Below are 12,337 nucleotides of genomic sequence, written 5' to 3'. Positions count from 1 at the left end.
TGGACTGCCTAAGCTCAGGAGTTTGAAACCAGCCTGAGCAACATGGTGAAACCCTATCTCTACTAAAACACAAAAAATTAGCTGGGCGTGGTGGTGCGCACCTGTAGTCCCAGCTACCCGGGAGGCTGAGGCACAAGAATTGCTTGAACCCGGGAGGCAGAGGTTGCAGTGAGCTGAGATTGTGCCACTGCACTCCAGCCTGGGAGACACAGCGAGATTCTGTCTCAAAAAAAAAAAAGAATGACTTTACATCCTCTTTAACTCCAAAGAAAGAATTAAGAAGAGCCTAAGCTCTGGATGAAATTTTCCTATAAAGTAAAAATCTCAATTAACTAGAATCAACTAATTGAATTTCTATTGTGCTACCTGCAACTTAGACAACCAGGGAGGCAAATAACAAAACATACTGACATTGAGGATTTAACAAAAAAAGAAAGAAAGAAAACAATTTCCAAGCGGAGATCAAGACAGATTTAGTCCAATCTCTGACACTGTGTCCATTTACAGTTCTATAATGTACAATTGGAATTCATACTCAGAACAGTGACCTTGTGGCACCATAAGATTCTCAAACCTCAATGAAAGATTCAATTACATTCTCAATGTTCTGTCTAGAGTAGGAAAGGGGACTAGTACATTTAGAAAACGTATTCAACAAGGAAAGGACAAAAAATACTCTGGGTTAATCTACTGTTAGAAAAACCAATTCATCGGTAAGGTCCTGACACCCTTAGAGAAAAATCACGGTTTACTGTGTTATTAATCAACACTTAAACACTGATTATCAGTTTTTTTTAAGCATTAATTTTAAAAAGATACAATCTTATTTTAACATACAGCCTAAAAAGATGGGTGAAAAATTTAACAGCTCATTTCTAAACCAACACTTCCTGTGTGAATTAGATATCAAAATACAATAAACACTAAAAAATGATAGAAGAGAAAATGAGAGACAGAGTATTATTCCTAAATATTGAGCAAGGAAAATAATCTTAATATTCAGAAAAGTATTCCAAATTCTGGATGAGTATTCACTCCAACACTTGAAGGCCTTTCAAAAATACTCTCCTTGTTTCTGCACAATTTATCACTAATCTGGGATGAATGGGACAGGAATCTGTGAGCGAACAGATGAGGTCTACCTCAGAGTCCCTGTATGTTGGCTCATGGAAGACAATGAATGTGAACAGCCAGATATGTCATAATAGGAGAGGTGCGTTTCCTATAAATTTTTTTTATTTTTTATTTGTTTTTGCACACATGGCAATCACATTACAGCTCTTTCCCCAGATACCTGGGAAATGTAGTTATGCATTTGGCTTCCACAGAAGCATAAGCTAAGAAGCTCAATTCATCAAGTAGCCTGGAAAGATGAAAGGGGAAAGGAAGAGTAAACTCAGAACACGTGGCATATGCTTAAGATACCATACCACATGAACCTCTAATAACCTCCAACTCCATCTGTCCTGTCAACATGGTACCGCAAGCTCCTAAACACAAAAATGGGAGAAGCTGGATCTTAATTCAGAAGTGACATGTCCAAGGAAAAGAACCCATGGGCTTGTCTCACTCAAATTCCAAAGGTTAGCTCTGGACAGAGGGCAGTTTGCTTCCAAAAGTGATTCAGCTGTCACTAAAAATCCTCAGAACATTTTTATCCGGAGGCACCACTATTACAATTAACATTCTCACACCTCCCTGTGTCCCACTTCAGGAGTCTAATGTGGAACCAGGAGTGTGTGCTACAGCCCCCACCTCTGCTACCTCGAAAACAAGCTGAAGGGTCTCATCGTTAGGGGCTTCAATGCAAGCTCCATACTTCAGTTTCAGACGTAGAGGCATTTTCTAAAGCCAAGGGCTCCTCACAATGCCAGTAGGTATTGGAAAATTCCAGCAGGTGACTAACATTAGAAGAGTCTCCTATAGATGTTTTGAGCCACTCAGGACTTGAATTCTAGATTAATAATTCAATTCTTTTTTAAGAAATAAGGGGGAAGCAACAGAAAAAGTTATCATAACTATCATCAAATGCCTTTTCTAAAATTATTATATTACGTTTTTAAAGGGTATTATTATAAATGTTTTTATGAGCAATTTACCGGAAAATTAAAGTCCTTTAGTTTAAAAAATAATTATTTTATCCCTCTAGCAAAGGATCTTCTCCCAGCCAGTAGCTCTTTCAAATTATGGGGCATCATTTGTTCACTGTGGCGAGCCAGGTCCATGCGAGGAAAGTTGATCTGAGAATCAATCTCTAGAAAGGGCGCTAAATTGCTAGGTAAGAGCACCTACTAGAAAGTGAATCAGCCAGAACTGAAGGGGGCAAGAGAGGCCACGCACTTTCAAAGTCAAAGATGTATGTGGTTCTAGAAGTCCTCAGGGCTACACATCAACTACAGGCCCTGTTAACTGATTTTAAGTCAATCTAAGCTGAGCTTCCAGGGGGTTCGATCTCAACCCAACTGAGCTTTTCACTGTTAATCCCATCTTTTGGTTTCGATTTTTCCCTTAGGTCTGCCGGCCCTAAAAGCCTTCAACCTTCAGCACTGGTGTTCCAAACCAACTGTGTGGTACACAGCCCTGTGTGGATAACTTTAGTGAAGTAAAATATGTAAGCTTCCGGCATGCACATATAACGAGATTCTGAAAAAGGGTTTTTAACAACAGTTATGTCACGAGGCTCATGGCTCCCTGAAGTCCCTGAAAGCCTTGTTAAATTAAAGATTCGCTGTGGTTTTTTTCCGCTTCAATCCTACTTCCCATGTTGCTTCCTGCCTTTCTTTTTTCTCTTTCATTGTGTTGTAAAGATGGAACTGAATGACACCAGCCATCATTAATATCACCTAGAAAATGGAAGAGTTTCATTAAAACTGCTAACATTCCCAGCAGTTTTATGGACAGGGGAAGGTCGTCTTTCAGATTATAAAGTCACACATCTGATTTTGTAAGCTCAGGCAATAAAGGTACACAGTGCATTCACACTTGGATTCCCAAGAGGGAGGAATTCAACAGTAGCCTCAAGTCTACCTAGGTAATGTCTCATGAGGTCACTGCAATGTCATGAGAATCCAGACCACAATTTCTGTGGACTTCAAACACTGACTGGCTAGAAGCTAAACCTGCTACCCTTTGGAAAGTATCTCCCAAATCAGAAAGCTTCCCATTTCACCCAATGCCAAGAACTCCACTCTACCCTCCTGGAGGTTGAAAATGCTAATTATAAGGTGATGATGTTTGCTTTTCCTTTCTAGTTGTGTGCCTTTATGTTTTAAGTATTTAAAAGGCATAATCACCTAGTGTGTAGGTTAATTTCTTTCCGATATTGTAATTTATGCAACATTAATACTGGATGCCAGCTCCAATTTTCTTACTGCTTACACTCTGGGAGCCGACTTGCATATTCTGCCAACTCCATTACATCATCTGAAAACCCAAACATTTCCCATTTTCAAATCACTCTCAACTACCAGGCATACTTACACATTCTCTCTTTTTCTCCCTAGCTCACACACATAAAGACTGGTACCCCTGAGGAGCAGATGCTACATCTGAGGTTAAAGTCTGCAAATGCACATAATTTCTGGAAGCTATTACTACTGCTGTGTTAGCTAAAGGATGCCTCCATCTCTGACCTTCCTTTTTCCATTCAGACTGTTATATAACCTAGTGCCTGCGTGCAGGATGTGAGTTGAGTGTTTGGGCCTTACCACCCCCCTCCCATTAAATCTTCCAGGAGGGATAGACAGGGTCTGGTTCAAAGAATGAGTTGCGGTGGGGGCAGAGGGTGGGCGGAAGGGGATATGGGTCAGCAGGTCAGCTGTGCAAGATGTATCCCACTCCTACTATGCCCCTCTCCCCTTTTTGCTGAGCCTAAGGGGGCTGGTGGCACTGAATGCTCCAGCGTTACATAATTTGCAAGAACAGCAAGTTACGGATTTGCTAGTCGGTTCTGCAGCCTGCCACCCTGATCGCTCGCAAGAACACCTTCTGGCAAGAATGACACCTGAAGATGTTAATAACACACGGTGTGGGGGGCAGGGGTCAAGAAGGTTTGTGGCAGCACAAACCAAAAATTAGTGCAGCTTCCTAAATACTATGTCCCCCCATTCCAAAAAAAAAAAAGCCCCAGAAACACATGAAGGGGATTTTCTCCAGTGTTTCTGATTAACCCTGTTACATAACCCGCTCGCATTCCAAATCCACCGTCTCAGGGTCTAAATATACTCTTTGCAGCCAAAAGCTCCCCGCACACAAACTCACTGAGCTAGCGGCAGGTCCGGGCCCCCAGCCCTCATCCCCTTCCCTTTTGTCCCAGCCCTCGATGCCCCCCTCCCGCTGAAACCGCGGTTCGGCGCAGTCACCCTTTGGAAATCGCCTTTAATTAAATGTTTTTCGCGTGTGTCATCCTGATGGCTTTTACTGTACTCGAATTCCGTGAATGGGAAAGCGCCTGGACAGGGGGTGTGGCTAAGGTGGTGGTGGGGGGGGTATACTGTAAAACAGCCAGCACATGATCAGCCATATTCCTACCTCCAACTATAACATCGAGAGGAAGGGGGCAGTTCCTGGGGCCCCCATTCGCCTCTACCCAGCCCTCCCCAACCGCCGCCAGAAGCCCAGTGCAAGAGGAGGGGGCGCGCTGGGCCGGTGCCCAAGCCGGGGCTGGAGAAACCCTCTCCGTCCCCAGCTCCGGGCGGCTCGCTCGAGCCCGCTTCCTCCGGAGTGACAGGCGTGATTTATACATTATTTACAACAGTAATTAAAGCTGTAGCTTCCTCCTGTTCTTTGCAAACTCCAGGAGCATTCAAATAAATAATCCCCCACTCTCGAGAAAAACCCACATCAGGTTCCAATACCTTTAAGAAAGAGTGAGCTTTCCTCAACAGCTTACTTTAGGAAAGGAGGGAGCAACTGAGTCCCCCCCATCCCCCCCACCACACGCACACACAGACCAAACACCAAAATGAAGAGTAAAAATCGCCAGGGGAGGAGAAAACATCTCTTGCACTATCCAACCAGCATGCAACTTGCACTGACCATCCCCAGGTTCCTGCAGAAACGCTTGGAACCTCCGAGAGGGAAGGATTCCCAGAGCAGAAATAAGTTTGGGTGCTTGCTTTTGTAGACGCTCCCTCCGAATGCGCGTGGAGCGCCCCACAGGACCGCCGCCCTCTGCGCGTTGGCGCGCACACGCCCCCCGCCAGCCTGGGCGCCGGGCTCCGAACCCCCGGTCTGCAAACTTGCGCATCTCCCCTCGCCGCGCCCGCCAGACAACTTGGCGAACAGCTCGCTCGCCCGCACCCCGCTTCCTTCGGCCCTTCCTTCAAATCCCAAACGCACCGCCGTGCTCCAGAGGTGTCCACGTCGCCCCCAGACCCCGAAGCGCCCCCTCTCCACCCCCGGGGCTTCCCAGGTCGCTCACTCCTCCCGCCCCCCGTCCAGATCTGAGAGAGACCGAAAACACACCCCCGACTCGGGCAGCCAGGGCCGAAACTGTCAAGAGGAGAAAAGGTAAAGCGGAAGGAGGGTGGCCATAAACAGATTTTTTTGCCCCTTCTTAAAAGGACACTGCCGCTTTAAAAGTTTCTTTCCCGGGCCCCCACTCCCCGCATCTCCGTATTTTGGGGGAGCGTATTTAATTGAGGCAACGCAGCTTTCCTCCTGTGTTTGCAGAAAAATCAAAGCCAGGGGGGTGAGCCCGCCGGCTGTCAACCTTCCCGCCGCCTCCCCCGCCCCCCTCTGCTCCCGCAAGCCGAGAACGGGCTGCAAAAGTTTGCAACATTTCTGGGGGGCGGAGGGGGGAGGGGAGGGGGGTCCTCCGGGCTCGGGGCGCCGCCGCAGGCTCGCGCGCGGCCGCCGGACCCCGCGCCCCGGGCGCCGGCTCCCGGCCGCCCCCCGCTCCGCGCCCGGGCTCCCGCCGCCCCCTCCCCAGCCCCTCTCCAGCCTCCTACCTCTGCTGGTGCTGGAATAGCTCTGTCTGCGCACCGGGGCAGGCGGCTCGCTCTTGCGGGCGGATTCCTGGTTCAGCGGGGTCTCCCTGGAGCCGGCGGCCGCGTCCGCGCCGCTGCTGCCTGGCTCGCTGGCGGCGGGGTCGGGGGCTGCCGGAGCTGACTCCATGTTTTTTCCCAATGTAGAGATCGCTGGAGATGGCGAGCTCCGAGACTCCCTCTATCTTCTGTTTTCAGAGCAACTCTATGGTACCAAAAAAAAAAAAAAAAAAAAAAAAAGGAGAAGGCGACCGGCGAGAGCAGGAGGGAGAGAGCAGGCGGCGGCGGGCGGGCGAGCGAGAGCGCGAGGGAGCGCGCGGAGTGTCTGGGTGGACGTGTGTGTGCGCCCGAGAGGGGACAAGAGGCGAGTCTGGCCACAGGCAGCGCTAGCGAGAGCTTCTCCAGCCGGCCCCCACACCCACATTCCCCACCCTCCAGACCCCAGACCGAGAGCCACAGACTGGCTGCCAATTTTGGGAGGTGGGGAAAAGAGGGGAGGAGGAGAGCAGAGCCTCCTGCGCCCCAATCCTCCCCTCTCCCCAGCCCAGGGACAGAAATTAAAATCGGTGAGATGATTCCATGCCTACTTCTGAGACTCTCCCGGGAACAGAACTCGTCCCCATCCGCTGCCAGCTTGGGAAGAGACCAATCCGATTGTCCACGTTGGGAAATCGCAGGTAGCCCCCTGCCAGCCCTGCCCAGGGCTGAGGAGAAACTAAAAAGGAATTAGAACGGGACTGACATCCCAAGGAAGGCGGAGGATGGGAGGACGTGGCACTTTTTACTTTTGGATGGGACGGCCAGTGGGTTTCCAATCTTGGTTAAAGACATCTGTGTCTAAAACAGATTTTGTGAATCTAGAAGCGCCATGGACAGTTTCTGGCATGGTTGAAAGAGGTCGCTTTCAGCTCCTTTGCTGTTTGTCCGCGAAGGATCCAGAAACCATTTGGCAGGGCATTTTCTACTGAAGAAAACTTTGGCCTGTTTGGTCGATGACTATCTAAGCTGGATAAAACATGCCACGCTGCATCTAGCTCAAGCGTGGCTGCTAATTGTCAATTCCCACTGGTACTTTTCCTATTAAATGTACAGTCTCATCCATAAAAGGTAGATATACTGGAGAGGCATTACTAATGCCCGGATAACATTCAGATAATTAACAGCTCCTAATAATTCGTATTATTATAGGCATCATTCTACACCCTCCTCCCATTGAAATACATTCATCCCCTAGTAGGTACCTAAAACTCCAGGAAAGCAGATAATTGCATCATTGTTACCTTGACCCCAAATTCCAAGATGAAGGAATTGAAAGAATGGAAAATATTCCAATGGTAGTAGCCTGATTTCTCTGCCTTCATACTCAATCTACCACTTTCTTTTGCCTGCGAAGACACTGTGGAAATACGCCCCACCTTCCTTTCAAAAGGATCCAAAATTTTGACAATAAATAATATTATTATAGGCCAGAAGGTGGCATAAATATGTGTGCTTCAGAGTGTGGGGTAGGCGAAGGGAATTGGGGGACATTTTTCTTTTGCTAACTTCCTGGTTTGGAAAAATGCTTTAAAAAATAGTAAGTAGGGGAAACCCAGTTAGCTAATCCTTCAGAGGAACCTCCATATGCCAAATTTCACACATAGTTTCTGTTACTGTTACTGATCTTGATCTTATTTCAAATACACAATGCCCTTTGCCATAGTCTGTGTACTAATCAGCAAAACCCGTGGTCCACTCTTCAGGGTGATGTAAATGAGATGTGAACAGTCCTGATACCTTAATCCTGTCTCTGCAAGGATCCTTGGCTTTAGCCTGTCTGCTGGCACCTACAAATAATGCACTATTGTCTCCTCCATCCCAAATCAGATGTGTGGGTTTCCCCACACATCAAAGCACAGATTTCCAGAGCAGCCTTGACACCATTTACCATTGGTTAGCCTGTTAGTAATGTTCTTGATGCAATTGACCTGGCTTGTTATACTTGACTTTTCTAAGGAAACAAATTTATCAAAGTGTACAGTGTAAGAAACAACTTCCTCTGGGACAGTGAACATCTCAGAATACATCGGCTGCCTCATGTTTATTTTAGAATACTTTAAAAAATACTCGTCACATTAAATTTCACCAATAATTCTATTTGGGATGCAAATGACTTAAAAAGTATCCCTGGTTTCCTTTTACGTAGCAGTAGCAACTTGTTAACATTTTTTATTAAGTCTGTTCCCCTTGGACCTTTAATGAGTTTCTTACTGTTCTCCTTTAACTAAGGTGATATTTAGTCACCCCGAAAAGACCATCTAGAAAATGGTCGTAATGACCTGAATCAATTAAAATAGACTCTATATTCCCTTCAGAAAAAGATCGCAGCTCCAAAAAGCCATTTCTCCTAACTCTCTAAGACAATTACTGCTTCTGCAATTTAAAACAATTGGGAACGCAAGTTCTTTCCCCAAGGGAAAAAATAAAAGTGAGTTAGATACATTCCTTGACTGTCAATCACTGTGACTAAAGTGTAAATTACCTGGATTGGGGAAGCATTTGAAACCTGAAAAGCACAGTGATTAGGTTTATATTTCTTTCCTTCTGTCATGCTCCCTTTCGGATTACTAATTAAGGCTTTCCAATTTTCCAATATTTGGAGAGATGGGAGCCTTCCTTAGACTCTGCTCATTGACAAAGGGCAACAGTGTTTGCTTAAAAATGGTTATTTTACTTTGCACCACTGAGTTCTCTGAAAATGGCTTAGAAAAGCTATGCTTGTGGAAGAGATCAGCCTAAATTCAGTTTTTTTGTAACTCCTCTTTGCAACACCACAGCGATCCCCCCCTACCTCCTTGCCAATCCCAGGCTCCTCTCCTGATGGTAACATTACTTTTCTCCTACTCTAAGGTATAATTACTGGGAACCTCAAAGTTAACTTTGACTCCTCTCTTCTGCTCCTGCCCCTAGTTCTCCACATCCTAACATGCTTGCCAAGTGCTATAAATTCTACCTACATGACATATGCCCCTCCTTTCTGCAGCCATCCATGCAGTTCCAGACATTATTGCTTACCTAAACCATCTCAGTAACCTCTTAAATAACTGGCCTTCAGTCTTATAACCATTCTAATCCATTCCAGATAGTATTGCCAAGTTAATGACCCTGAACTACAGCTCTCATTTCCCACCATGTCACTCCCCTACTTACAAGACTTTAATGGCTCCCCATTGCCCATGCAATTAACAACTAACTAGTCAACACGGTATTGAAGGCTCTATCTCCCTATCTCTGCACTCCTATACCAAGGATGGCAAGTCGATCTCGTCATGTGGAAAGATGTGGGCTGTGATTGATTTATGTTATCTCCCATGGGTGGAGGATAGGGAGTGTGACACTCCTGGCAGGAGTTTGTCAAACTGTCTTACATCCTTATGTAATCTCCACAATCCATGTGCAGTACTCAGGCCAGGCCACATGCTGCTGCCTGCTCCCCCTCCTACTTCTAGTCCATGATACACAGATAGTTGCCTCTGCCTCTTCTCCCTAAAGGCCCTCCCTGCCTTCTCTGTTTACTGAAATCTACCTTCCTTTCAAAGTTAATTCTAAATGACAGCTCCTCTGTGGAGCCTTCCCTGATTTACCCCAAACCAAATATTTTAACTATCTTAGTGCTTTGCACCCCTCCTAAGGCATTTGGTCTGCTTCATCTACCTTGTATTGTGGTTGTTTGAACATTTGCTTTATCCTCCCTGGTGGAAGACATGCTCCTTAAAAACAGGGACTGTGCCTTTGCACATAGTAGGCATTCATTAGAATTACTGGATTTGGGGAATGCAGTTGATGAAGTCATCATAAATAGCATGTCCACATGGTAATTCCATTACCCAACAAGAATGAAAACCTAAGCATTTCAACTTTCAATCACTTGAAATAAGCCTTTCCTTCTTGGATAAAAGATTCATCAGCATGTATGTGCTGTTAAAATTTATATATGCAAAAAAAGTTGACAGTTATTTTCTTGCATTTCTTGAGAGGGAGAGAAGGGAAATGATGGAAATACATAGTAGAATTTCCTTGGGAGTATGGAGCTTTCTACAACATGCACAAGAACAAAGAAGACAGAAAATTAAAACTGAGTGCCCAGACAACAAGTTTTCCTTCTTTCAAGAAAGCATCCAGAAGCTGAAGCTGGGCTATGTGCTGAAAATAGAAGACACACCAATGAAAATGCAGCACTGCTCTTGGGCATGGGAGGGGCTCCATCTCACTGCTTGTCATTAAGTTGTCCCCCAGCTGGTAAAGTCCAGGGTAAGAAGGAGCCAGAGAATCAATGATGTAAACCTGATGTCCTCCTGGGTGGTAACAGGAGAGCCAGACTTGCCAGACATGAGGAAATAAAGACGAAGATTGAAACATGCAGAGTCCACCCTGGATGATCCACTCCACCCATGCCCATTTTATAGGTGAGGAAATGAAAACATAGAGAAGAAAAGTGACTCGCCCAAGGCCACACAACTAATCAGTGGCATGATGTGACAGTGTCAGACTGCCTGATGTCAACGCCCAACTCTGCCATGTGCTGGCAATGTGGTAAAGGGAAAGTCACTAACCATTTCTATGCCTCTATTTCTTCATCCATAGATGAATAATTGTTGGGGTTAGATGAGATGATCCTTCTGAAATCTTGGCACTCAAAATTCTGCTGTTATCATTATGCATCTTACAAGATGTTATAAAATTCTGTACAGCACTGTCCAATACTAGTCATTAGCCAAATGTGTCTATTGATTTCTTAAAATGTGGTGAGTTCAAATTGAGATGTGTGATAACTGTTAAAATCCACATTGAATTTCAAAGAGTTAGTACAAAAATGTAACGTGTCTCATTAATACTTTTTATTGATTGCATGTCAAAATGATCAGAGTTTGGATATATTCGGTTAAGTGAAATATTTAAATTAATTTCATCTCTTTTAACTTTTTAAAATCTGACTACTAGAAAACTTAAAATTACTGTGTGGTTGACAGTATTGTCTATTGGAAAGTGCCGGTATGGACCATCTCCAGCTCATAGTAGGTATTATAAAAATTTAATAAGAGTAACTTCTGGGGCTCAAAAGGTAGCATCCAGCCAGGCACTGTGCCTCACACCTATAATCCCAGCACTTTGGGAGGCCAAGGCAAGCAGATCACTTGAACCCAGGAGTTTGAGACCAGCCTGGGCAACATGGTAAAACCACTTCTCTACCAAAAAATACAAAAATTTAGCCAGGTGTGGTGGCACACACCTGTAGTCCCAGTTACTAGGAAGGCTAAGGTGGGAGGATCACTAGAGCCTGAGAAGTCAAGGTTGCAGTAAGCCATGATGATTGTGCCACTATATTTCAGCCTGCCCAACAAAGTGAGACCTGTCTCAAAAAAAAAAAAAAAAAAAAAGAGTTAGCATCTGTCTTGTCACTTCTCAAAATTTTAATTGTGCTGCTGCTATTTGCAGGGCATTATGCTGGATGCTAAGGAAAACAGAGACAAAGGTATTGTGTCTTGTAGGAAAGGTAAGATGTGCACATCAAAACTAAGTGTAACTGTATGCCTCTGTTAAAATCGTTTAGGGATGAGGCTTACACTGCCCTAGAGACCTCCATAAAGCAGCTAATAATCTTTCAAGGACATGAAGCAAGGAAGACGCTGTCTTGGGCAGCAAATGTTCCTTTTGATAACTTCTAGAACTAGGGCTGAGGAATTGGAGAAGAGAAAGGCATTTGACAAGCAGCAAATGCCAGGGGACATGAGGAACAGTTCTTCTGTAGCCCAGTGTTTCCAGCAGCTTCACCTGAACTTCACCTGGGTGAGATGAAAGAATGTTGTATTGGCCTTAGTATCCTTCATAGACCCATTATGACCCCACTGAGATTGAGTTACTAATATCTCTGGCTGGCTTTGGAACACACGAGGGTAAAGAAGGCTGGATTGTAAGCTCCTTGAGGGCAGGGACCTTGTCTCACTTGTTCACCTGTGCATCCCCAGTGCCAAGCACTGTATCTAATACATGATAAATGCAATATTTGTTGACAAATGGATTGAATAATGAGGTAGGGTCAAAATAAAAAAACTTAATAAATCAACAAATAATGGAGTACGATTGATTGAATACCCATTAAGTTCTAGAAACTTTCTCGTGTCTGATACGTATTTTATAGATTACGTTCTTCCACTTTGCCATAAAGCAATTTATTTTCTCTAAGATTGCATTTTTTCCAGCTATAAAATGGACATGATGACTTTTTAAACCACTTATATCACAGTGGTGTTGGTGAGGGGCAGATAACATAGATGAAAGTGATTTGGACATTCTAGAGTAGTCCACCCAAT

At 45.0% G+C, this 12,337-nt stretch overlaps 1 protein-coding gene across 1 annotated transcript in view; it reads right to left on the bottom strand.

The window, feature by feature from the left end:
* The window catches only part of RORA (RAR related orphan receptor A), a 729,290-nt gene extending 723,089 nt beyond the window's left edge, over positions 1-6,201 (bottom strand). Inside the window, exon 1 of the mRNA XM_032175265.2 lies at positions 5,952-6,201. Within this exon, the coding sequence (XP_032031156.1) occupies positions 5,952-6,117 (166 nt within the window). The 5' untranslated portion in view covers positions 6,118-6,201. The remainder of the gene's footprint in view (positions 1-5,951) is intronic.
* Positions 6,202-12,337: the final 6,136 nt, after the last annotated feature.

The sequence above is a fragment of the Hylobates moloch genome, unplaced genomic scaffold (assembly GCF_009828535.3).
Source record: "Hylobates moloch isolate HMO894 unplaced genomic scaffold, HMol_V3 SCAFFOLD_14, whole genome shotgun sequence".
NCBI classification, from domain to species: domain Eukaryota; kingdom Metazoa; phylum Chordata; class Mammalia; order Primates; family Hylobatidae; genus Hylobates; species Hylobates moloch.
Note: the sequence above shows the minus strand (reverse complement) of the source record. Positions and strands in the feature narration are given on the sequence as shown.